At 42.3% G+C, this 27,669-nt stretch overlaps 4 protein-coding genes across 5 annotated transcripts in view; 3 read left to right on the top strand and 1 right to left on the bottom strand.

The window, feature by feature from the left end:
- The first annotated feature begins 63 nt into the window (after positions 1-63).
- On the top strand, positions 64-24,322 carry LOC135338099 (uncharacterized). Its single transcript, XM_064534120.1, has 10 exons — positions 64-225; positions 292-455; positions 918-1,007; positions 1,174-1,253; positions 2,070-2,191; positions 2,706-2,878; positions 21,764-21,852; positions 22,004-22,137; positions 22,442-22,553; positions 24,125-24,322. Exons 1-10 carry the CDS (start codon positions 192-194, stop codon positions 24,204-24,206), a joined length of 1,080 nt encoding a protein of 359 aa, XP_064390190.1. The 5' UTR covers positions 64-191; the 3' UTR covers positions 24,207-24,322.
- LOC135338009 (uncharacterized) lies at positions 16,298-18,979 on the top strand. The gene has a single exon (XM_064534017.1). It carries the CDS (start codon positions 17,350-17,352, stop codon positions 18,883-18,885), a length of 1,536 nt encoding a protein of 511 aa, XP_064390087.1. The 5' UTR covers positions 16,298-17,349; the 3' UTR covers positions 18,886-18,979.
- The window catches only part of LOC135337946 (adhesion G protein-coupled receptor E5-like), a 58,867-nt gene continuing 50,534 nt past the window's right edge, over positions 19,337-27,669 (top strand). Inside the window, exon 1 of the mRNA XM_064533977.1 lies at positions 19,337-19,392. The gene's annotated coding sequence lies outside the window, so the exon portion shown is untranslated. The remainder of the gene's footprint in view (positions 19,393-27,669) is intronic.
- On the bottom strand, positions 24,448-27,592 carry LOC135338114 (very long chain fatty acid elongase 6-like). Of its 2 annotated transcripts, none has more exons than XM_064534139.1 (5): positions 27,437-27,592; positions 26,850-27,111; positions 26,265-26,488; positions 25,327-25,509; positions 24,448-24,920 (listed from the first exon to the last, which is right to left on the bottom strand). In XM_064534139.1, exons 2-5 carry the CDS (start codon positions 27,101-27,103, stop codon positions 24,586-24,588), a joined length of 996 nt encoding a protein of 331 aa, XP_064390209.1. In that variant the 5' UTR covers positions 27,104-27,111; positions 27,437-27,592; the 3' UTR covers positions 24,448-24,585. The 2 variants fall into 2 exon arrangements, with proteins under 2 accessions (XP_064390209.1, XP_064390215.1); XM_064534145.1 differs by having other exon boundaries at positions 27,411-27,493.

Consider the following 27,669-nt stretch of genomic DNA (forward strand, 5'->3'; position numbering starts at 1 on the left):
TATCAGTGCATACTGCCACATTTTCAAGAAAAGGGAGGGGCTGCTCCTCAGTCCGACCAGCACGTGTGCTGGGACTCACACGTGGCAATGAGCTCTTGAGACTGCGTACTGCACTGGTCGCTCTATCTCTGGTTGGTCGTACGTACATTAGCTCCAGTCTACATAGTCATACCTCGCCAGAGTCTGCAAAGATGATGAATGAATACATTGGTCTTCATGATCCAGGTAAAAATGTTCAGTGTATAAATCTATCATATTAAATTATTCAGGTTTTCCAATGGTATTATGCAGACTCGTTAAAAAAGTACAGACACTTTGGTCCTGTGTCAGGGACTATTTCTCTCCTGTTAAGAGTGTTGAAGGAGCAACTCCTGAATCATCACTATGCAGATGCCCTGAAGAGCTTGGAGGGGTTGTTAGTTCGCTGTGACAACGTACCCGACATGGCGAGAAGGGTAAGTGCTGTATAGCATTTTGAAGTTTATAGCTCAGCTACTTATTATGCAAGAGCTTGACAAGCACGACCAGGGTGTCTTGCAGGACAGGGCTGCATCGAGGGGGGTAATTCGCCCCTAGGATCTGTCGGATTCATTTGTACTGCTATAATTCTGATGACTTTGCCTCTACTACATTTTTAATTTGCAACACTCAGCATACACCATACAACTAGTACATGAATGCAAATTTTAGGGGGGATATCCCCCTCCCCTGTATGACACCCTGACGACCTCAGCTAGGGGATTTAACTATACTAAAAAAGCACTAGCAGAGTTCCGGGAAAACCACCCTTTTTTGTCTTTGGTCCAGTAGTGCGTTTTGTAATGTGTATTATTTTACAGACTCTAGTGCAATCAATAGTCATTGTTTACATCATAACTGTGTGATTTATTGTACGTTTTATTATTATTTTTATCCAGCTCTGTTTGGAGGTGGTGCTACATGATGCTGGTTTGTATGGAGATACTCTCGTGCTATTCAAGCGCTTCTTTTTAAAACGACTGAAATACGTAAGTGAGCATGTATCGATTCTAAATCACCATACAATAATTATACTTAAACTAGCGTGCTGATTATAAAAGGGCGTGCACATACATGTACGTGTACTTTCCATTGGCGGAGTATTGTTTTGTACTATAATAATTATTATAAGTACCCGTATTATTGATGTCACAGAGAGAAGAAACACTGCTGGACTTGTGTATCTACATTGCACAATCTGGCAATGTGCAGGAGGCATACGAAACACTGCAAAGGTACGTGCAATTATTCTACTCCGACTTTAATTACACGCTCAATAATTATTATGCCTCGGTGCGCATGCGCAAGCAAGGTATACGGTAGTATGGTTATGTGTCTGTCTGTCTGTCTGTCTGTCTGTCTGTCTGTCTGTGTAGACTGCTACAGCTGCTCAAGGATCAATAAAGAGTTTCTATAGGCTTCTAGTCATGTTTTCTTGGATTTAAATTCGTGGATTTGCGAAATAATGCTTTGTTCTCGAGTTATGCCTAGTTTTGCTTATTTGGAATGCCTTTTCGGAAGAGCACGTAGCCAAACTTGTTTACCGAGTGTTGCTACTCTACTTAGTACTTAGCTCTGCACTAGAATGCTAGCTATTGGTAGCTGCAAGAGTGAGAAGAGAGCTGCAAGGCTCTGCTGATGGAAACCATTAATTTTAGACTTGAACTTTTGGCATCGATAGTTTTTAACAACAATCATGGTCGATCATTACCCACCCTTTTTTATGTTATGTAGCTTTAGCATCTCCACCGAGGCATCAGCACCTGCGGTGCTTTCATTAATAACAGTATTCCCATACTCTTGTTAATTGCTTGACCGATGTTGTGTTCACTGTGTACAACAGAACAGTGTAGAGTGGGGGACGTAATAATATTATTATATAGTCTTTCCTAGGGGTAGCTTAAGTACTAAAAGAGAATATTTGTGTATGAAATATTTAAAGTCCTTCTATTTGACCACACTATGAAGCAGCTGCATGGTTTAAAGACGGTAGCTGATCAAAGTTTTTGTTTTTGTTGATTAACACTAATTCGTGCGTATCTAACACACAGTCAGATATCGGCTGAGCCGTACAATTCCAACCCCCTCCTAAGAGGCTACTCTGGAGTGTTCCAGTACCTACTGTGGGAGAAAGAGGTGGCATCTGAGAAACAATTGAGAAGCAAGAAGGAAGGTACGTTTTTCAGTTCACATTTACCTTATACGTATACATGATGCTAACAATAAGTTTCACTCGCTGATTTGGCATATTATGTCCCAAAAGTAGATTTCTTTCTCAAAATCTACTGCATTTACACACAGTGCAAGCTGCATATAATCCCAGTGCATTATGCCATATATGGTACATGTAGTGATGCAACATGCCATCCATATACAGAGCACTGGATTGCTTTGATCTGCCCACTCACTGGGCAACAAGTAAATACAGTAACGACGACAGACGTCCACTAACAGTTTCAGGGCTCCCACCACTTAGTCCCTTACATTCATAATTATTTACACCCTTATTTACAATCTCCATTGTGCTGGCTATTGGTGCATGTCTGCAATTGATGTGTGCCACACATCACATTTCTGTAATGTAATATTGCTACCTAAAAACAAAATTATTCCCTGTGGGGCACCTCTGCAACAACAATTTTTGGCCTAAAAATTATTGTAGTGCCTGCATGTTATTCTGCGTGCAGAAGCTGCCAGCTCTGAATGTTCCGGTAGCAGTGATGAAGAGAGTACACCGCCAAGTGAAAGTTTACTGATCCGAGCATTCTCCAGGCAAGCATTAGCACATTTTGACACACTTTGGAGCATGAGCTTCTCCCAGCAAGACAACATGGACTACTTTATAGAGGTGCATCACAAGGTTCGTGAGTGCTATCAAGTGTGTGCATATAATTATTATTTACATATTATAATATTGTACATGTATGTATATACCGTTATAAACACCAGAGCGTTATAAACACCAGAGCGTTTATTTCGTAGCTGAGATTCCGGGGCTCGGAGTTTAAGCGAGACCAAAGTTTCATCTGTGTTTAGTTGAGACCACTGTGATTGCATGCAGACATTCATCTACTGAGGGAGAAATTGTTATACCGTATAATTATCGGGTTTCGAATGCGATGTTGCTTCGATTGTAAATTGTCACATACAGTAGCCCTCATATAAAAGTTTCCGTTCCGTACCGTTCAATTTGCGTACAACGGTTCGCGTAGAAACGGAATGAAAACGTAGTCTAGCTCATTAAAATTTAATACGGTACGGAAATACCCGTTTTAATTCTGAAATGACGTTCGCACGTGTAGCTGTATGATTCGCTCCGTAGCTAGCTAGCTGGCTAGTGTTCCAAGAAATCAAGCTGGTGAACTGTTCTACTAAACAAAGAATCCTCATCCTTCACACACAGCTACGGAGCAAGTACAGAATCCCTAAGAAGCAAGGTCAGGCCGAGCTAGATCTAGTTAGAATAATTACTGACATTCACTGTATAATTTATAATAGTATTATCCTATATAATAATAATTATATGTCAGTCTATAATAGTACCTGGGAACGCATAACATGCAAGCTCATGCTGAAGAAATATAGTTATGTATTTACACAAGCACACATTCACAGCAATTGTTTGGGGGGGGGGAGGGGTGATGCGCGGAATCGAGGTTTCCCTAAATGTCACTGTTACATTTGGTGGGGGTGAGGGGTAGCGATTGTTTGGGTAAGGGGGAGGTGGATAGTATGTTATTTTTTTGTCAGGATCGAAGGTTCCCCTGGGGGGGCAATATCAGGGATGAAAATAAGTATTTTATCACAGGCTGAAAAATGTCAAGTCATTTTCAATGTTGACCTGCCATCAGCAAATGATGACCTAGCTGACACTCACAGTCAGACGCCACATGTTCCATAAAGTTATTTTTGTTTTATTTTTGTACTTTTATAATTATTATAATAAATTATCATAAAAATTGAAAAAGTACTTATGAGCTAAACCAGTCATCCCATACGTCTAAATCAAGTTCATTGTCTGACTCAGAGTCATCTGTTATACTAACAGCTACTTGGCTTGCGTTTTTTGTATACTTTTCGAGGGTTCTGATTGACTCTTCGACCGGACGAGCAATCACCCCACCACAGGTCATCAGCAGAAAAGTGTCCACCGTGGGGCCTTCAGTGTTAACTTCAAGCAAATCATTGAGGGTGGAACAACTGAGATTAGTTCTTTTCTCATTCTTGATGACTTTCAGGGTCGAAAAAAGGCACTCAACTTTAGCAGTAGAAAAAGGCAAGCTAAGCAGTAGTTCACATACCAATAAAATGTTAGGCCACTTTGTTGAATCAGGAGCAGAGTACAATTGATACCAAATTTTGTTGTATTTCTCACATCCGATCCTTAGATAATTCCTAGCATATTCAACAATATCTTCAATTTCATCAATAATAGACGTAAGGTCAGTGCCTTTGGCTTCAAGTGGAGCACGAAAATGCTCAGTAATAGTGATAAGAGCAGACTTGATTTCACTTAAATGATCTTCACTATCCGATTCTTGCCAGCTCTGTGTGTCGATTAAAATGAGGATCGATCTCAGTAGTTCTAAATCAGACCACTCAATACCCATCCTTTTTAGGGCTGTACTCAAGCATTCCACAAGCCCATCTGAATCAGCTTTTGATGGTTCCATCACACAAAAAAACCGGGAACAAGTCTGGATCTCTTGTAGTGTATCGTTCTTACGGCAAAAAGTAGAACAAAAAGCTTGACCTTTATCAGTGGAGCCATCCATTAAGACACTGTAAAAGTGACAGGCTCCCAGATTCGTTTGTAATTGCCTTCTTTGACACTCAGCTATGTAGTGCGTGAAATTTTGGGCAGAATCTCGATTTTTGTAGGCAGCCCCAAGATCAACTCCATGCCTCTCTTCCAATTGGTGGATTGCGGGATATTTTGTGAATGGAATGTGTTCCTTTGCAAGAACAAAGCTGATATCAAATTTTTTCTTAACTCACGGCAGGATTCATAGAATTCGATAGGAGACTTCGCGCAATCGGACTGTAGCTAGTTATCGGTTCATTTCTTGCTTTGGCTTGTTCCTTACGCAGTAGAATCATGGCCGCTTTGTGTGAATCACTGTTGGCATGGTCAGAAACATTGCTGGTTTTATGGTTGCTTGATCCATCAATCCACGCCCTAGAGAAGTTCTTGAGGCTACTAATTCCATTCTCATATTGTCTACATATTGAGCACCATAGTGTAGACACCAGAGATGTGTCTTGCTGGTCAGTATCACAGTTGAGCCAAGTCATAGCCTGGTGATCTTTCTCATAGGTACGCTGCCACTTTCTAATGTTTCTTTAGACATTTGCCTCTTAGGTTTCTTGATTGAGCATGAGCTGCCTGTATGAAGTCGTTTAGCCATAGCTAGACAGCGTCTATCTTTTAATAATAAACAGCTAGCTCTATCAAAATAATTGCTGATTCAGCTTTCTTACACGTGGCAGATTATTTTCTGAGCATGCGCAATAGATGTATAGGTAATTACATTGTTCGGCCAGAAGGCAGTTCATGCAAGAGAATAGACGGCCAACCAAGCAATATGCTCGGGTTTTGGCCGGTTGCCGGCTGTTATTTTCATCCCTGAATATGGCCGCCTCATGACTGGGGTACAGAGAGGGCTGTGGTGGCATGGGGGAACGGGTCTGCAGTAAAAAGAAGCTATAGTCTGAACCCGGCTATATAGAATGGGGGAACCTAGCTACATGGTCACTAGCCAAAGCTTTACCTTCCAAGTGGTAGATCGTCACCCGCTGGGTTACTATACGGAGGAGGTAGAGAGCTATTAGTAAGGGGAAGAGAGGATGTTTAGTTTATGCATACTAACATTTTTCTTCATTAAGCAATTCTACATCTGTAATATGCCTTACCTTGACAACTTGAGCAGTATGAGCTGATTAGTCAAATAATACAAAAAGTCAAACAAGTACTACAAAACCATTAAATACATTTTCTTGATCATATGCTTCACTGGCACATTAAGTAAACTAATTTGTGTACTACAAAGGTGCATCTGCTTGTCTATTTGTAGTACACAAAGGTGCATCTACTTGTCTATTTGTAGTACACAAGGGTGCATCTGCTTGTCTATCCCTCGCACAAAGGAAGCACTGTACATGAATTTGTTATTCTTCAACATGATGTTTGAATGATACAGGACATTGTATACGATAGTGTATAATTTATAATGAAATGTTCAACAAAAGTAATAGTACAATCAGATCATAATATAATGTAGCTGTATCTAAGATTCCAGAGATCCGGTTGACTTGCTACTACCAACTTTCTTATCTTCCAGCCTTGCATGTAAGTTCTGCAGTATTCCCAGTGCTATTTGTATGCCCCTGGATTACACTAGAGAAGTTAGTACATTTGTAGCTTGCTTAGTACGTACAGAATAAATAAAAAAAATTATTATTGCTAACTAGCAAATTCCACCCGTTTTTTTCTCCGTAGAACGGTGCGTAATTACGGTGAATAATACGCTACCGTTTAGTTAGCGTTTTCTGACTCCGTAAAAACGGAACGTTACGTGCAACTGAAACGCAACGGGAACTTTTATATGAGGGCTACTGTAATTCGCGATCGAAAGGAACTCGATGAGCATGAGCATGCAATTTGCAATACTGTATACAGTATATATTATGCTTGCTTGCCGCGGCTACTAAATGTTTCATTTTACTGGCAGAGATGGCTACAATTTGAGAGAGGCGTTTTATTAGTAACCATACGTACACTAATAGTTTGTAACTAATCATCCCTAAGTGGTGAAGTCTCCTAAGTGGTGAAGTCTCTACCCGCCCCCCCGTGGCCGTCCTGGGGAGGGGGGTCCTTCATGGTTGCACCCCGACACTGATGCTCCCGATGGTGGCCCCCACACTTTGCACACACCTGCTTAAAGCAACAGTAGGGAAGATCACATTTCCCCTCATTACAGTTAAAACAAGCTCCCCGTATCTTCGTTCTATCCCGTACCCTTGCCCCTGGCCTGTCTTGCCGACGATAATAGCCGCCAAGGCACAAGTATGCGAGGCGTGGTCTGTCTCCATGCAGTGCTGGCATGCCCTCCCACGTTGGTTCTGCATTCCCAGGAACGATGTGGAGTACAAAGAACTCTTCAACACCGACCAGTTCACTTTGGGATTGTTGGCTGCCTGTTGACAAAACATCGAGTCGTACACCTGCCAACCTTTTCCTCCGCACCGACGGGCCTCATAAACCACTAATGTATGATTATGCCCACAACTCTCGTACCCTATGGGGGTGCTTTTGGGCTACCACACTGGCGTACGTTCCGAAGCACGCGATCCAACTCAGTATGTCCAGAACCTCCCTGCAAGATGGCCGAGCTCCACCTCCTACTCCAGGCTCTGGCTCTTTCAAAGAAGCTCTGCCATATCCACGTAGTCTCCTTTCTGAATCTTCTTTACTAACTTGGGTGGAACAGGGGGCATGCCCTCACTCAGTATAAGTGAGGGGCCCGAGATTACACTGGCCTCCTTCGCTCCTCCTCCTGGAGTAAGAGTACTGACGTCAGTCACCTTGGACCTGGTGTCTTCGTCTTTATCGTCTCTGCCTCCGAACACAGGCACCCTCAGCTTCTCCACTCCCCCCTCCAGTGGGATTGCTCCCAGTGGTGTGCCGGAGGACAGTTAGCACAATTGCTGCGTGACCTACACCCCCAATTGCCATGCTCGGAGGAGCTTTGGTACACCATGCCGTACGTTATCCCATCCCAGCGCAGAGGATCCCACCTCAGACGAATCCCCCCCGGCTCAGAGGAGCAGAGAAGCCTCACAGGGGCCATGCCCTACACTTTCATTCCCCCCCCGCCCCTGCTCAGAGGAGCGTCTAAGGGGAACTGCGCCAGAGCTACTGCCGGCCCAGACAGACAATGTACGTACATTATGCTTGGATATTCTACTCTACTAAACGAAAAATGGCCGCTTGATTCTCTGGGCTTCTCCTTCCCCCCTTTCGTGCTCCCTTTCTCGCTCTCCTCCCGAATCACCTCCGGTCTTTAGCATATCCCGGGTAAAAGTAGGTGCTGGTGGAAGGAGTCTTGTCAGAGCCGTCTTCCATAGTCCAATGATGGGGAGACAATTGGTATATACAGGATTCAAAATGAGTGAAACAGCTACTCCATTCTCGGTACGATATTAGACAGGTGGTCGCACGAGGCTGGTCATCCTAATACGCATGCGCTGCCGCAGCTGCACCCCAGGTAAGCCGTTAACTACGTTTAAACTACATTTACCACCTGGCGTATTCATTGTCCATCAGATTAGCAGGCTTGCATGTTAACCACACAATGTACAAGAATTGATCAGTGTAATGGTAAGCAAAAAATATATAAAAATGGGGGCATGCATGCTAATAAATAATAAATGCATATAGCCTTAGGGTAAACGCGTGACTGCACATGGTCTACTCACTATAGCTGTTTCTAATAAGGAGTCTGGCTACATTTTAGAGCACAAAAGTTGTACTTACCACTGGGAACATAGGTTTCTGTCGTGGATAGAATCAATGGGCCACCTCTGTTGTTAAAGCCACCTCTTAGTTGTTATAGGGCCACTGAGTTGCAGTCAGTTGTTGCCCCCATACAGACAGTGGAGATAACTTGGAGCCAGGTTCACTCCAGTTTTCACCACTTGGTACCAGTGAGTTCATACCACTTGGAGAGATACCATAGGCTGGAGCCTTGTTCAGCGCAGAGCACCATAGGCCGGAGCCTTTTCAGCACAGAACACCATAGGCCGGAGCCTTGTTCAGCACAGAACACCATAGGCCGGAGCCTTGTTCAGCACAGAGAACACTATAGGCCGGAGCCTAGTTCAACACAGAACACCATAGGCCGGAGCCTTGTTCAGCACAGAGAATACTATAGTCCGGAGCCTTGTTCAGCACAGAGAACACTATAGGCCGGAGCCTTGTTCAGCACAGAACACCATAGGCCGGAGCCTTGTTCAGCACAGAACACCATAGGCCGGAGCCTTGTTCAGCTGCCTGGGGGTGAACACCCGCAGTCGAACAGAGAGCACTATCCACTTGGGACCAGTTTCGAATGTTGAGAGGATTAGACACACGTACATGTAGGACCATTGGACAAAGGCCAATTAACAGATCATTGTGGTACGTACTCTAAATGGGAGTAGATTTCACCAAACCACTTACTGACCATGCAGAGACAGAACTTAGCACTTGAGAGTTGTGAGAGTGTGGCCTCGGGAGAGAAAGGATCATTTCCGGCAGATATATGTCAGCGTCCAATGATGATGGTACGGTGGTTCAATCAATCAATATACAGGCAACTGAACCTCAACGACGGAGGCATAGCCATTTCAATAATGGTAGAGCTATGCCTGCAACAATTGCCTGGGCAATGCAGTGTTTAATTCACTATAAATCTCCCGGGTGGTATTTACCTATAACAATTGCCTGGGCAATGCAGTTTAATTCAACTAGAGGATTGACTGAGGCATAAATCTGCCACTTAATTGTGGAAATGCCATGTTTATACACCTATAGAGCAACCTTGACAGAGGTATACTGAATACGGTACCAAGACCATAAGTTGGCAAGAATTGCCTAGATAGGAAAATGACAGTGTTCGCAATGGTGGTATCAACCAATCAACATACAGGCAACCTCACAACGGAGGCATAGCCATTTCAATAATGGTAGAGCTAGGTGGTATTTGCCTGCAACAATTGCCTTAGTGTTTAATTCAGCTAGAGGCTTGACTGAGGCATCAATCATCATAACACTATAAATCTGCCACCTAATTGGGGAAATGTCGTGTTTATACACCTATAGAGCAACCTAGGCGGAGGATATTTGCCTGAAACAATTGCCCAGTGCAGCTAGAGGCTTGACTGAGGCATTAATTATAAATATGCCAGGGAATAAATTCCGTGTTTATACACATAATTATAGAGCAAACTTGGCGGAGGCATACTAAATACGGTACCAAGACCGTAAGTTGGCAAAAATTGAAATGACAGTGTTTATAAAGGCACCTTGACGGAGACATCTTACAATAATGGTACCAAGACTGTACTTTATACGCTTGCAAGAATTGCCAGCAATGCAATGTTTATACAGTTTACACTTCTTTGATGGAGGAATCATCGACTGGAAGACGATACTTACAACATGTGGGCAAAGCAAAAATCATGAAATGGTGCTTTAAGTTTCATGACAAGCATCTGGTATGCATATGGCCACTAGTCTGTACCAACTAGCATCTGGTATGCATATGGCCACTAGTCTGTACCAACTAGCCACGCCTGCAGCTTCTACAGTCCACATTTGAGGCCAGTCCAGTCCCCCGACACCGACACACCAGCACACTCCCCAGCTTCACCTAGCAACCCATGGCAAACGTATGGCAACAATTATAATTAAAAACCTATAATTACGCTATATAGGTATATCTTATTATGCTTAGCCTAGGGCTTGTTGGGAAAAAGTTGTTTGGGGGAAAATAATGATAACACTGTTTTGGGTCATTTGTTGGGTCATGGGCAGCTGAGGTTCCGGGGCTCGGAGTTTAAGCGAGACCAAAGTTTTATCTGCGTTGAGACCACTGTGATTGCATGCAGACATTCATTAATGTATCTACTGAGGGAGAAATTGTTATACCGTATAATTATCGGGTAAATTGTTGCATAATTCGCGCCGTGTTGTCTGCGATTTTCATTTGTGGTTCGCTTGTTTGGGTTTGTGTTGAAGAGTGGACTGGTGTTGAGGCTGGGGGTGGGGGTGTTGACAGCAGATCAGAAATCTCTTTGGGTTTGAGTTTCTTCTGCTTCCCAGCTGCAATAATACCTGTCCAGTACTTGTCTTCTGGTACTCCCAGTATACCTTTACCCACTGGCCGAGTTTCTTGAGCTGCTGGTTCTATAGATCAACAATTGTGTCCTTTGTCTGTCTGTCAATTAAATGTGGACCTTCCATTCTTGAGCCAAGTGACCCACACATAGTCTGACTCAGAAGAATTTTCCTCACTGTTTCTCGCTAGGCTACATCTAGTTCTAGGAGTAGCTCGCTAGTTTGTCCTTTGGTGTTTGAATGTATAATTGGTAAGCTGAGCTTTTCCACATGCCTAGCATCTGTATGACCGAGTCTTGAATCCCCTGGGCGGCTGCCGTGGTGGCAGCCCCAATTCGAAAGACCGCGGAGTCTATGCCAAGGTGGGACAAGGAGGATTGGTTAATAAAATAATGACAATACAAACAGTTGGTTCAGTCACCGCTGGTGGATAGTTTGGGGGTTCAAGGGTGATTCGTTGACCCCTGAATATGAGTTCAGAGACGACATAATTATATGCCTACAGTTGCATTGTAATTCGTATTTGCAGGCATTTCGGTTGAAGTTAATGCATACGGGTATGTTTGTGCCTGTGTCGTTGTTAGGCTGCACATTTTGGGTTAGTTGGGTAAGGGGCAACTGGCCGTTTTTTGGGTACTTCTGGGGTCTTTGCTTATGTACAATGTGGTTCTAGGTGGTCCACGGAGTGACAGTTGGAACACCAGCTGTCCTTTTTGAGGGTTTGGTTGTGGAAGGACTTCACGTGCACCCAGTAGTCGATTTTGACCAGTCGGTCGTTGCTGCCTCCAACCTAAAACTGTTGTCATAGACCACCCAGCTAAGGTATGTAATCGTTTTTCGGTATGGAGGTGGCCCTTTCCGGGTATTTTGAGAGGATGACGGCCGAAAAGCATTGGAGCCATGTTGCAAAGTCCGGTATTAGCCGTTTTGTTAGCTGTACTACGTATAGGTTGTGCCCATCCAGGATATTGTTTGCAACCGTAGCACGGCCCTGGGTATTTCAGTCAAGTCGACAAACTGGTCGGATAGTATCAGTTTGACCAGTGTAGTGCCGGTAAGCCCGGAGCTACCACGATGGTTTTTTGGCTGGCTGCTGGTCCCGCTGCTAATGGAAGTGACCATGATCGAGACTGCCGAGACGGACAACGCCAATGCTTGAGACGTGGATTAGTGTGCCTGACATGTGTTGGCTTTAGCCGTAGCCATAGGGGCCCCCGTACTACGTCTTTGCACAGGGCCCGTGCTTTAGAAAGACTGCCCAGTCCCTTCCTAGGATCACCTGCTAGACAGTACCAGAGGACTGACCAATCCGTGCCCAGGGGTCACCCATCTCTGCCCTAGACCACCTTCCAGTCCATGCCCAAGCTCGTCCGATCTTTACCCGAGGACTGTTTCAGCGGTTGAGGTCATGCTTTAATAGTATTAGAGAGAGAGAAGTCGATAGAATTGAGAGTTGGCCACGCTTGAGTTGGGGGATCTCCGGCAGCACCACGATGGTGTTCGGGGATTTGCTGGGCAACACAACTGACGCCGCCAGCGTGCATGCATGGATCATACACAATATACGTATCTAGCAGTTCTTAATTACAATCTAGTCCCAAGTAAATTTATATTTCAGTAGTACATGTAGTGTCGCATAATTATGTTTACATTACAATCAATCGCTTGCAATATTTTATTTATCACGAGGCAGAGCTCAGCAAGGGAGAGACAGTATACGACAGATGTGTCGCTAAGTTCCTTGATGTCCATGACAGAATAAGCAAGGAACTCACCTCGATGTATATGACGAAGCAGTTACAACTTAGCAAATGCAAGGACAGAAATAGTGACTAGTAAGAGCAGAGCAACCATATGTAGCATGGAAAATCTCCCCCTTGCTGACATTCTCTTTCGAATTGCCCTGCTGGTTTATCTCCATAAAAGAACATCGATGTTACGTTACAACAATGTACATCGAGAGGTGTGTATTTGCTAACAATGGTGCAAAGAATGGAGGAACTAGTATTACGCACTCCTCATATAATTTACATTTATTTTGTAATTCATATTAGTATAATTATGACAGGTCTGTAAAGCACTATCATTTCAGCCACTGTACTTTTTATACACTTTCCAGAATGCATGGAAAAATTACATTAACTTTGATGTACCATCTGTAGCTAATGTATTTGCCTCGCTACTGGAAGGACAGTACCTTGTTAACCCAATAAGGGGATATCCCATGCACCCATACAAGGCCGGTGATTAAAAATACAGAAAGAGGGTGTGTCACTTGATTATTTAATTTCTAAATTCTTTCTGTGATGTTCACTTGAACATGGAGGGTATGGTGTTTGCTGTGCTGGGAGTCATGGTCCCTTCTCTGTATCAAATTATAATTATTAAGGATATTGGATTAGGCACTCTTTTAGACGTAATGCTATTTGTCTTTCTACAATAGCCGATAATCTCTTCCGCTGATTTAGAATTCATTTTGCTTATCCATTGCAAGTGTGGAAGCACTACTGCCATTAGTATGTTTTGTCAAAAGTATTGTGTTGTAATGACTTAATAGTAACGACTTAATTGTTGTAGTGAACACCATCTCTTAATTATTTTGTATAAACGTTTATTGTATGAAGGTAGCTAAAACTCAATTGATAATCTTCTCAAGAAAATTTTCCGCTACCATCTAAATCAATTTGAGAGGGGTGGACCTTGAGAAATCGGAGTAACAATTATACTAGGATCTCTCAAGTGGAAGACACATGCACACTAGAATTGATTCCCTTGCAAATATTGAGCATCTTCCTGCCTGTTACCGCAACAAAGCTTTTCTTCTCGTTTGTCTGCCCCCACTTGGACTACTGTTTAATGGTGTGACACTCATGCAACTCCTCCACGAGCCAGAAATTACAAAACTATGGCATGCATGTAATCCTGGGAAAGCCACCAAGGACTCCCAGCTCCTCCCTGCAACAGCAGCTAAACTGGTCAACCTTCCATCAGAGGAGACACAATCTGAAGCAAGCTAGTACACAGGTGTGTTGGCACCACCCTCAAAGTTCACTCGTAACTCAACCACTTATACAACAAGAGGAGCCGTTAATTTCTACATTAATAGACCCAATACGAATTACTACAGAACTACGTTTGAATACCAAGGAGCATTTCACTATAATTGTCTTCCTATAGAGATGAGAGTTATAACATGAGCTCCTTCATGTCGAACTTCTGCTACCATATCAATCCCACGACTTGTGTTCTTGAATTTATGTTTTTACCTGTCATGTTGACTTTTGTTTTGCTTTGTTTTGTTTTTTTGTCTTATGCTTATAATTATACAGGACCCACATGAAAACCCACATCCATCTAACTTAATTGTTGGGTCACTAATTCAGTCAGAGTAATAATTATAATTATTACATACTTCGTCATTATATAATTACCACGGGTGTAGTAGTTGGTTTGTGTGTGATATGTGAGTCTAAAGTGGCAGCTTTCGATGTTAAAGCTTCGCTGACTAATAAAAGCGAGCAAAATGTAGCTTGATCAGAACTTGTGAACTTTGCACATCGGTTATTTAGTTACAGCTGAAATGATCCTGTACCAGGAACAATGGAACAGGGTCACTAAAGAAGAAAGCTAGAATTATCTAGCGCCTGCTGACTGCGTATTTGCAGCTGAAGTGATCCCGTACCAGGAATATATAGTAGACAGCTAAAATTGTGACTGGTTGTTCGCTGACTCTGAATCCTATACTCCAGCCTGGCAGGAGCCATACTTCTCTAAGTCTAAGACTCCAGGCTTCTTTGCTGTGATCCCAGTCCACAGTGCATGTCTCATGTGACATGTATCACTCAATGTTTCAGCATGCCTCCAGACCAGTCTGGTTTAGTCTTGAGTTGCTGTGCTAGTCATACATGCACTGCATTATCACTCTTCTGATTTCTTTATTATCATGTCACCAGCCGAGGGTTTGCACTTTAGTGCTTTAGTTTGTCTGTTTGTAATATGTGAATCTGCTTACCTGGATGCCATAGCACTGCGTTTACAGCATGGATAGCCTTCACACAACAAGTCATTAGTTTTAATAGGCAGAATTTGATGTTAAACCTTGTTGTCAAATAAAAACAAGCAAGAGCTAAGAAGCTTGTGACTGGGTCTGCTTACCTGGATGCTCTAGCACTGCGTTTACAGCCTCCACACAACAAGTTAGTACTTCTAATAGTGGCAGCTTTCGGTGTTAAAGCTTCGTTGTCTAATGAAAACGAGCAAAATGTAGCTTGAACAGCTTCACACGGGTTATTTACAACTGAAGTGATCTTGTACCAGGAACAATGGAACAGGGTCACTAAAGTAGAAAGCTATAATTATTATAGCTCCTGCTATTGGTAGCTGACTCTGGGATCGCAGGACACCTGGGGCCATACTTCTCTGAGACTCCAGGCTTCTTGCTGTGATCCTAATCCACAGTGCATATATATATCAGTCTGGTTTAGTTTTGAGTTTTGAGTTGCTGTGCTAGACAATTAAGCCATACATGATCACTATATGCACTGCATTATGTCACTCTTTTATAATCATGTCACCAGCTGAGGGTTTGCACTTTAGTGCTCTAGTTTACTGTGTGGTCCAGTATGCAGGAAACCAGAGGTGGGAAACTGAAGGAGTGGGAAGTGATTGACGATTGTTGCTGCAGCATCGGCACTTATTGTGAGCATGCATGTGCAAGTGGTTATAGTGTGTTTGGCATGCGCAAGCGGTAATGTGTTTGAGACTAGCTACAGGTAGTGAAGGATCAATGAAGTGCAAGTGAGACTTTCTATAGGCTTTTACTGCGACAGATACTAGTGTCAAGCTGTGGCAAGTTTGACGATGAAAGTGTTGAATGAGAATATCTCTTTGATGGAGGAGGGGCTGGGGCCTGTGGTATCAGTTCTGGCTTGTTTGTGACTGTTGGAGCCACATCTTGTGTGAAGTTCTTTCTTAGGGAGTCATCCATTACACATGCACTGTGTCTTGAGTTTTTGCAGAGCTTTTTAGATTGTAAGGTGCTTTATTATATAAGAGTGGGTTAGGGATACCCTTGAATCAAACCTTTGTACATTAATTGTGCAAGACGCCACATTTTGATTTGCAAAATAATGCAGTTAATAATTATAATAATTATATGCATTGTAAGAGTGCATAGGAAAACTTGTCTATGCATACATGCATGCAGCGTTGCTGCTCTGTTTAAAAGTTAGCTCTACTGATGCAGCAGCCATTACTGAAGGATATCAAAGATAGACACATGATGGAAGAACATGCATTACATTTCATATATAAATAATAGTTAGATTTGCTGTGATTTTGTTTTCCATTAGTTTCTTTTTGTGGGCTGTTTCAAACCCAATTACAGGAATAACTGTTTGTCCATCAGCCAGTTCTCCCTAGACTGTAACAGCAAACAAATTCAGCCCAAGTATGCAAGAGAAGCTGCAATGGTTGCAAATCAAATTGTTTGGAACATCACCCCATTGATGCACCTATAATGAAAGGAATAAAAGCGGGATGTAAAATAAAACATCATAAAGTTTGGACAGTTTAAAATTAATTTCACCTTCAACAGTTGAAATCTTATTTTGGAAACACCGTACAGAATGTACTGAACAATACACAGCATCATGATCACTATAGTACACATCTCGTACTTGAACTACTACATCACCGCTTATCTAGTGTATCAACGTCACTGCAGAGTATGATAACATGATTACACATTAATTGACAAATAAATGATTTACTGTAAGAAATACAAGTTTGTGATAAATACACGCCTCTTAGTTTTCTTCGGGGCACAGAATCAGGCCGGACCTGCTATTGGATTCCATACTCATTATGGCGGAAAATACGGCACCTTCTCAATATTATGTCTTCAATGGAAATAGAGCTAGAGCTTTTTACATGGCCTGTCTCCATTTTTGGGGGGCTTAGAACACCACTCGTTGAGAGATCAAACTGCACGAATTAGGCTTTTGACTGATAGCTGGTGCTGGTGTTTGACCTGGAGGAAAATACGGCACCTTCTCAATATTATGTCTTCAATGGAAATAGAGCTAGAGCTTTTTACATGGCCTGTCTCCATTTTGGGGGGGCTTAGAACACCACTCGTTGAGAGATCAAACTGTACGAATTAGGCTTTTGACTGATAGCTGGTGCTGGTGTTTGACCTGGAGGTAATAAAGAATGTGGTGCATCAAACACTTCCTGCCCCTGGTGGATGTTGTACTTCCTCTGAATGGCGGTATTATTGTTAGTGTAAAAACAGAGGTTGTGAGTACAGGAAGTTAAGTGCTCAATAGTCTAAATGTGGGTTTCCTGTCACTGATATCAACTTCCTTAGCCCTAGTACATAAGTTTACATGCAGTGTCGCTTATAATTTCAGTTGTTGCTATAAGTATACCAATAGAGATACTTAACTATAATGTCTCAAGCTGTTGTAGATGTTCTTGTGAGAGTGAGTCAACTCATAGATAATGTTAAAGCACGCAATGCCTTTGTGATAGCACCGGGTGTGAATGGAGTATTCAAGTCAGGGAAAGATCCACTGAACAACAATTCCCCTTTCATTGAAGAGCCTGAGGCTATCGAGCTGATGAACGAGATAATGTCCGGCATTGAAGTAATCTTGAGTAGAAGAAAATATATATTTGACAAACTTGGTTCAAAGATAGATAGTGATGTGGATATAAAACAGTTTGTTACTGGTTATATTAATAATCCAAACGACCAAGCACATCTTAAAAGAATCTTAGTTTCCGAGGAAATTATCTTTAAACTATCTGCATTTCAACAGTCCAATCGCATGTCTCTTTGCTCTAAATACTGCTTTGAAAACGCTGCCGTAGATGACTTTACGTGGGGGTTTGAAGCCGCTTGTGAAGTTATATCAGCTCAATTAGCCATGCAGCGGGTGGCCATTGAAGTTTTAAGACGTGCCATGACAAGAGGATGTGTTTATCAGTTAACAGTGGAGAATTTTGGAATTAAAGGAGAAATGACAATCACAAAAGACTATGATCACAACATAATAGCCGCTGAAGTATCTAAATTTAATGATAGAGTTGATAAGCGTATTGCAAGTTTTTTCAATGAAGCGAAAGTATTTTGGAACAACCGACATGGTCAGATTCGAAAATTGACAGCAATTAATCTCGGTGATTCACCTCCCACAGCCGTGTCCCATGATGGAGATCTTTACTGGTTGTCTGCTAAAGGGGAGCTTCAAAAGTTTGTGAATAGCACACATCAAGAAGTTAGCATCAATGTATTGCACATGTGTTCACTGGTCTCGCACAAAGGAAAACTTTATAGTGTCAGTAAATTAGGGGGCCTGTACGAATTGGACCTAGACTCGGGTAAGGCTACTTTTGTTATTGAGCAACTGTTGTTCAAAAATTGTGCATCAATGGTAAGCCTTGGCGATTATATCTACATCACACGAAGCACGTATTTCTATAATTTCTACAAAGTCGATCCCACAAACAAAATATATCGATGTCTGGGAAATGATTGGAATGGAGCTAGGCTAGCTGTTGACACTAATTTACTTTATGCTCGCTGCAATGGATATGTCTTTGACAGCATTTACAGTATCCACGACTTGTCAATTGGTATGCCTTCATATCGACTCAAGAGCCACGAATGGAGTATGGCAAGAGTGCCTAACATTGTCAGCCATGGAGACTTTTTGTACACACAAGGAAGTGACGGAGATTTGTTCTTGGTGGACTATGAGTTTGATACGCTAAACATCACACAAAAACACAAGAGACATCCTTCCACACAAGTCACTCCTCTGGCCAGTCACGGCATGAGTCTGGTGTGTCAGCACTTCAATGACTGGAGGTTCCTGCCCCACAAAGAGAGAAGGTGCTACATGGCAATTGTAAGACCAGCATGGACTCAACATCCCAAGAACTGGTTTGAAAAGTTGTTGAGTGTTACTTCAATACATTAGTATTATGTATACGTACATGCATGCATGAATATTCAATCTTAAATGCATCATCAAGCATTTATTTTGTGGTCGTACTATTAATTTTTAATGCTAACACTGTTTTAGTGGGCAATTACAAAACCTATATTTATTTTTGACCAACAGTGCATGTTGTTACTATAATAACTAGTGTTCAAGCTGGCGCTGTGCTAATGCCTCTCGCCATGTTTTTCGCTGAAAAGTATTAGAGTAGTTTCTATAATGAATTTTATATTAAAGTTAGCTTATCTATATAAAGTCACTGAGAAGAAAAGACTTATTTACATGCATCTATTGTTGTATTATGTGGCTTACTAAGACCTCAAGAAAGAAGAAAATTGATTCTTCCAGGATCTGTAGTTCAGTGTATATAAGAAAAGACCTGTGTATGTACACAGGTCTTTTCTTATATACACTGAATATACGCATATTGTTGTGTGGACAGATGATGCTATGAAAGATTCTGAAGAGACTGCAACAGCCTTCAATGTGAGCCGAGAAACAAGCTTTAGTTTGCAAATCCACGAATCAAAATCCAAGAGAACGTGGCTAGAAGCCAGAAGCCTATAGAAGCTGTTAGCTTTCGTCGCAGAGCAGTTACAGCTGGAACAGACACACGCACACACAGTTTTTTTTTTTTTTTTTTTTTTAGGAAAAAGCATGTATACATGTACATAATAATTTATTGGAAATAGTTACAGTTGAATGTCCGCGTCACGTAGGGGTCGATGAGTTGTTGATCTTGTCCCTCGGATGCACATGATTGATGATCGGACAGCGGCGAATGATAGCTTGCATCTTAGCCAGCTGATTACTACTGAGTAGTTTTTTCCTTCTTTCCAGGCGAGCATGTCTGCTAATCTTTTGTAAAAGGTGGTAGCCTCTTGTCCCAGTCCACCTGTGGTTGAGAAGACTAGGGGGGCAAAAACTCCTTGCTCAATGTCTCTGATGCGTTGGCCGTAAGCCCGTTTTTTTTCGTCTTCATGTTTCTTGTAGGCAGCTTTGATGGGTTCTGGAGCTGTTGCTGGGCACATTCGGGTGATGTCCGCAACTAGGGGGGATGACCACAGTATCTGCCACAAAGATATACAAACAGTAACGACAAACTCATACCTTGCACAAAATGCACGCCCACAAATAAGTCTAACATTTGAATGACGATTACTGAACCCCCTGCGTGGGCGGCTGCAGTGGTGGCTGCCTCGATACGGAAGTAGTGTTCTGCATATTGTGACAAGTTTATGCCGAGGTGAGACAATTAAAAGCCTCGCGGATCTTGAGGGATCTGCAAACATTGCCTCGAATGGCCACATATGATGTAGCACCGCTACTGGGCAGGGAGAGAATTGTGAGTACGACCGATCTACGCCCTTTCGGAAGGGGTCCGTTTTGGAGGCCTGCAAAGCTTAACTATCCGAGGTGATGAGATGTCATCCACCGTGACATCGCCAAAGACAAGATGCGAAGAGGGGTCAAATGATTCAGATGGTAACGTCGTTTCCCCTTAGCGCATGAAGCCGAAAAACATGTATTTACTGCCGCCCATAGGAGCATGAAGGCATCTGCCTCGTGACTTCTAGCTTCAAATCTTCAGATCGATGTAACAATTACGGTGCCGTTATGGTCAGGCTGTATGCCCAGACCGCCCAGTTTGTGTTTTGTGTTCAAGGTTGCCCGACCGAAGCCCCAGACCACCGGCTGGTCTGCATTCTGTGCAATATCCCAGACCGCCTTTAAGGTTGCCCAACCAATGTCTCAAAATGCTACCGTACCCCGCTACTTTGGGGAGGGGGGTGGGTGATTAGCGGGACACCATTGTCCCGCGCTAAGCACGAGAGATCACAGCCACTCCCCGCTACGTGAAGTTTATCAAAGGTGTTACTGACTTGAGGTTGGTAGGAGCTGGCGGCTCAGACGGACGATATGATGCTGGGAATAACCGTGCTCAGAGCCCTGTTTACCGAGGAGTCAATGATTAGCTGGAGCGTCCTTGCTTGGTTCGTGAGTTCCCCAATACCAGTGTCGCCCGTGCCAGAGCCAGTGATGGGTACTGTTTGGGTCATGTCCGCTCCGGTGCCAGAGATGGGTAATGAGTCGGCAATAATTATGATTGCTACTGCATGATTCTTGCAGTTCACATGTAGGCTTTAAACCCTGTCCTTTGGGAATCTAGATCTACACATGCTTCTATCTCCTTGAAGATCATCCATAATATAGACTTCTGTTTCCACTCTTCTATTCATCGTCAACAATTGCTAATAGTATAACATTAATTTCCCCTTCTAATACTTTTTGGCGTTGTCATAATTATACTACCCACGATGGCCAGTGGAACCTCTGGCTGAGGTAAGCAATGTTTTATTGGAAGATGAGCCCTCTCCAAGTATTTGGAGATCAGTTTTGCGGATGGTCGCTAGGGGGCTGACTGTTGTTGTTATTGGGGTTACTCGTAACTCCAGAGAGGCTGCTGATGGAACCACACTCCCGTCGGGAGTAGCAGAGGCACCTGGTCGTACTTTTAGTGCTTGTTGCCCAACCAATGCCCCGTTCTGTGTTGCCGCCTGACCAATGCCGTTATGGTCAGGCTGTATGCCCAGACCGCCCGGTTTGTGTTTTGTGTTCAAGGTTGCCCAACCAAAGTTCCCCAATACCAGTGTCGCCCGTGCGAGGGCCAGTGATGGGTACTGTTTGGGTCATGTCCGCTCCGGTGCCAGAAATGGGTATGGTTATGGTCACATGCGAAACGAGGCGAGAGGCATTAGCACAGTACAGCTTTCATCACTTGTTGTATACATAATTTTAAATTATACGCTTTAATTATATATATAGCCATTACTTATTGGTTTTTTCTTATTTGCAGTTACTGGTTGCTCTAGGGGAGAAGAAAAAAGCATTTGAAGTGCTTCAAAACTGCGATGAAAAGTTTCCCAGGAGAATTCCTATTAAAAGGTGATAACTAATTACCTCGCATGATCATTATTAGCACACCTGCCGGGTTAATTACTCGCCAATATTGTTATGTTTTATGTAGTACGCCTGGGTCACAAATTTGAAATAATTATTGTGAGCATGCAGCTAGGAACTACGCACACTCTGGCAGGTTGCTCTGCAAGCACTTGCGAGAGATGTCTCCAGCCAAGGTCAGGAGACGAAGGCATTATCTCAAGGCTCTGGTTGAGCTTGATGAGAGTTGTCAGGAGGTGATCGAGCTGGTTGAAATGTTGCTAGAGAAAGGTATCATCATGTGTAATAAGAGTGTCGGTTTTTATCTCTCTCTCTCTCTCTCTCTCTCATATCACAATATTATTGTCCTCAAATGTTACGTAAGTTTTATTATAGCTCCATACTGCACTCGGGTGTGTAAGTTGATCTTTAGCCATGCACATGTACGTGTAGTATAAAAAATATTTTAGGCATATCCCTATTGATTCATCTCATGTCTGACACTAGCTTTATATTTTCATTCATTTCATGTTTGAAAATAACCCGCTATGGAGTGTGTCCTTTATGAATCGGTATTGTAATACTTTCTGTGCAGATAGAGTGGACTCTACCCTTTGTCATCACCTTCTCCTGTTCCACTTGGATTACCCTAGCAACGGCCATCACCCAAAGGCCTGGAAACTTTTGGAGGATGTGCACACTTCTCAGTAGGTCACTTTCTATAATAGTTATAATTATGAGACTGTAGATCGATATACATATTAATCATGAATTGTTACAAGGCTTTGAAGGCAAGTAGTTTTACGTAATGGTTAGATAATGGGCATGAGGTATCTATGTGTTATAGTGTCCCAAAGCTCCGAGGGATGAGGGACACTATAACCATAGATACTGAATCCACATTATCTAACCCATTTAGATCTCAAAACCTATTGGCTACTAGAAATGCACTAGCTTAGCAACAGTCAACCTATACAAACAGTCAACCTAGCAACTGCATCATTTCTTTTGAAAATTAATATCTGAAAAGTCGGCATCTCTGTGGCTCTACTAAATCTGTGTCTCTATTCAAGTTAACTCACAGGTTTTTTAAACACCCACAAAACGGAAACGTCCAGCTCCTCCCCGCTTTTGCAGCAAACAAGCCTAGCATACTTTTGGTATGCCATAGACTCGTACTACTCTCGAACAAAGCGAAAGGAAGAAACTCAGGCTATATTCAAGTTAACTCACAGGTTTTTTAAACACCCACAAAACGGAAACGTCCAGCTCCTCCCCGCTTTTACAGCAAACAAGCCTAGCATACTTTTGGTATGCCATAGACTCGTACTACTCTCGAACAAAGCGAAAGGAAGAAACTCAGGCTATATTCAAGTTAACTCACAGGTTTTTTAAACACCCACAAAACGGAAACGTCCAGCTCCTCCCCGCTTTTACAGCAAACAAGCCTAGCATACTTTTGGTATGCCATAGACTCGTACTACTCTCGAACAAAGCGAAAGGAAGAAACTCAAGCTAGAATTTGAGCAAACAAGCCCAGCAAATGAGCATATCCTATACTACTCTCGAACAAAGCGAAAGGAAGTAACCAAAGCTTGAATCCCAGCACTTCCCTACATCCAGCTCCTCCCCCATGCAGCCTTGCAGTAAATACACTGCCCAAGAAAGGAGCGTCTCCTACTACTCTCGAACAAAGCAAAAGAAAGGAAGAAGCCAAAGCTACATCCAGCTCCTCCCCCATGCAGCCTTGGAGTAAACAAGCACAGCACACTGCCCAAGAAACGACATTATTCTCGAACAAAGCCAAAAAAAAAAACTATAGAGCTTCCCTCTTCCATTCTACAAACTGTATAATTATAATTATTGTGCTACTAGACTAAGCATCTAGCTACAGTCATGTTGTTACATGTGCATCTCCTAAAATGTACACTGATATCCTGAAGCATTTAATAGAGCACGTTGCCAAGTGCTCTATTAGAAATAGAGTACATAGCAACAATAGGCAAAAACACTTAAGTGGGATCTAAGAGTTGTTAGAGTTCAGGACAGAGGTGGACCATATTGTTTTGCGTAGTTCGATCAAAGAATTGTTGTGTAAGCATTATTTCTTAAACTTCAGATCACATGTTTGAATGTGTATTTGTGTACTGCATGAGGTGTATGCATCATAAGTTCGTCATTATTCAGTTATGTCGCTCCATAATTATTAGTATGGTTATAATTATTGGATCTGCCCACACTAGGTGCACTAAAACCACGTTTTCTATTTCTCTCTCAGGGCAGAATTGCTACAAAGTGAAGCTTGGCAGTCAAGACTGCAATTATGGAGAGAACTTTATCCAGATAAGATCAAACATTGAACCAATCTATCTCGATCCCCACATTCTTTTTATATACGTTAAGATTGTTGCTTACACCCACACGTAGCAAGTGTTCTTGCATGTGTTTATTGTCGTAATCTCGGATCTTGGATCTCTGTAGCATGAAATCATATAGCAGGCGTAATCTCGGTACAATACAGCACGTAGTGTTATAAAATGACAGTTGTATAATAATTATATCACGAGGAACCACGCATGCATGCATAATTCGTTTTTGGTATTTCTCATCAAAAAATGTTATTATTTGCCAAAAATTGCAAGAAAGGTCAAGGACTCACAGAGAACAGCATATGTACTAACAATATGATACTATGCACACATAATTATTTCATAAATAGAAAAGAGCTATAGTATAAAATCAGTTCTTCCTTGATCGAAGGTTGTATCTTGTATCAGGCGATAAGTCTTTCCCACTTGCTACAGTTGTCTTGGCATTAGGAATCCCATTAGTCGCACATGTCACATGACCATTTTGAGTAGTTTTCGAAACACCATTTACTTTGGGAGTGAATTTGTCAGTTGTCTTTTCTTTTTTTGGTTCCCTCTTGTGTATGTATGTCCAATAGAAAAAGTTTCCAAAAAGAATTGCATAAGAGACGTAGAAGAAGATGGAGATTCCGACCTTGAATAGGGTAATGTTACACTGCCTGTTTTCCATGATAGCTTTAGTGGCCATGTAGTTAAGGAATATGCCTGCAGACAGTGAAGAGAGTGAGGTAGACTTTAGGCAAATTACAAAGAGTATAAAATTATACTCAACATTTATTGATGAATCCACCCACGCTCAAACAGTAAATACAAGGGCCTGGGATCGAGGATAACTCTTGGAACTATAATCTCCAACCATCATTCTGTACTGCAGCAAAAACTTTTATGACACTTTGTATAATCAAAACACTTGAATCAGGACACACCCAAATAAATTTAATAAAGTGACGTTTTCCGGACATTTACGAGGCAAGTTTTGTTATTATTTAATAGCAATCTCTTGAAGAGTTATGATACATCCGTTCTAGATCTAGGCCATAAAAACATGTCCAGTTAGATTGAGGTTCCACTGCAACTGCTATCACTCACCCCTCTCTCACCCCCCACTCACCGCCAAACATTTGCGACAGCTGAATGGAAGTGACACACTGTGCTACCCACTTTGGAGGTCGTCTCCCACTGGCCCTCACAGCGTAGTAGGCGTACATCACCCCGTGCACTGCAAAATTGATAACACCAAACCAGATACCGGAGGAAATGGGGAAAGCATAGCTATACCAGCAGTAGATGAACACTGCGTGTGTGTGTGAGGGGAGAGGGGGGTTAGTGATTGCATACACCAATACAACAGCTAGTACCGTTACGGCGTATAGGCTCAGATCGGACATCTAATTATCCTGGACATAATTATTTTGCGGCAAGTTTTGTTAATTTAATTTAATTTTTTGTTCTAAACTTGAAGAGTATGATACATCCTAGCTAGGTCATAAAAACATGTCAAGCACCGTAGCTTTATAGCTAGCAAGAGTTCTGTAGTTAGCTATAGCTCAAGGTATTACGTGCAACTGTTCAGTTGCATACTGTGCTATTAGCTAGCTCGCATCCAGCTGCACAGTAGCAGTGCCAATGGGAATAACAAAAGGTGATTTTCCCATTCTCAGTGTAGCTGTAATCAGGTCGTTAGAAGGGCATATAATATTCAACATCACTTCACATTTCAACACTTAGGTCTAGTTGACAGTTCGATTCAGTTCAGCATGGCATTCTCAACAGGAAATGGTAAAACTATACTTTGCTTCATCATTATAAATTAATTTTAGTGGTTGCTAAGAGTTTGCATACCAAAGTGAAACTGTTCCGTACTAACTGACCCAATGTGGTTGCTACTGCTACACAATAGTACACAGCAGTGACAGCTAACATCATACGGACAGCTAGCATCATACACATTTTCATATAAAGGGACAGCTCAGCTATAGCTACTATAATAATAGTGCAATAATTGAATGCACGCACCAAGTACATGGGGCCAACATAATTGGTTTTTACCTGTGATGTGATGGTACCAATGGAGGAACACCATCTTTTGTTTCCTGAGTACAATGAAAGCAGTGTCCACTAACTCTAGTAGTTTAGAAAGTGGGAACAAGAAGGCCCATATCCCCCCACCATAGCTGCCAATGTAAGACCTCGAGTCGCATATACCGTGCATCCAACCTCCAAGGTAGACCATACGATGTGCAATCGGGGTGATCTTGTATATTGCGTAGAAACTGTGTGTGTACAGAATATAGACACGATTACATATGAACACACACTTATAAAGTTTACAAAACCTCACATCATCAACACTTATCATTCTATCACACACTGTCCACCCCTTGCAAAGGCAATAACAATGGACAATTATTTTAAATAATTATGTTTATGCCATAATTTTTTTATCTATAATCAGGAGTGCATGCTATAATGTACAACATCAATGTACCTGTGCTTATTGGAATTAATGGAAAAGGTGCTGCATCGAAAGTGCTTAAAAACCAGTTACTACAGTACACGTATCTTATACATGCACATGCATGGTCGTATACACTACAAAGCTTGAATCGATACAATGAAAAAAGGAAGGCTCACCTAAAAACGCTGAGCCCAGTGCTCCACATACACAGCTCTCGTCGCAAATCAAATGGCTTTCTGTCTCTCATGAACCGCTGACCTCCAAACACCAGGACGAGATATATTGTACAGAACACAAAGCTCCAAGTCCAGTGAGCATTCATCCAGGAGATGGCTTGCTTCTCGTCAAATCGTTTCTCAATTCTATCCAGTAGCTCGAGCGGATTCATAAAGTAACTGAATTCCGAATTATTCAGTGTTTGAACCTCCATTGCGATTCCTGCAGTAGTGAGCAATTTTTTATAAGCACACTCAGGTTCTTACTAACATCCAAGAGCAGCTATTAAATTATGAGGCTCCACTATAAAAATGAATGAACAACGAATAACTATCAGTGCAGTTTGAGGCAACATTAATTTGACCACAAGCTTGTAGCATCTTGTACCTTTACAAGCCATTTACAAGCAAAAACAATGACAGTTGGCACAGCTTCTGCAGGTGTTACATAATTAATTTTATGTTCCTACATTGCTACTATACTAGCAGCAGCTACAAGCTACACCTGATCCTGAACTACACCTTCAGTCCAGTTTTATTAAAATTACCCAATCTCCTTCTAGTCCTAACTTGCTTGCAAACACACTGTAACTCTTCAAATTGTGACCTCTTATGAATTTAACTGCCCAAATTAATCATGTGATGGCATGAATAATGGAAGTGCTGGGAACGCTACGAGTGGGGTGACCAAGAGAAGAGTCACCTTTGTAGAAAGAAGCCAAACTGACCTTTTAGCTTAGCTAGCAGGGCCTGAATCGAAGGCGGCGTAAAGAAGAGAGGT

This window comes from Halichondria panicea, chromosome 1, assembly GCF_963675165.1.
Source record: "Halichondria panicea chromosome 1, odHalPani1.1, whole genome shotgun sequence".
Classification (NCBI taxonomy): Eukaryota; Metazoa; Porifera; class Demospongiae; order Suberitida; family Halichondriidae; genus Halichondria; species Halichondria panicea.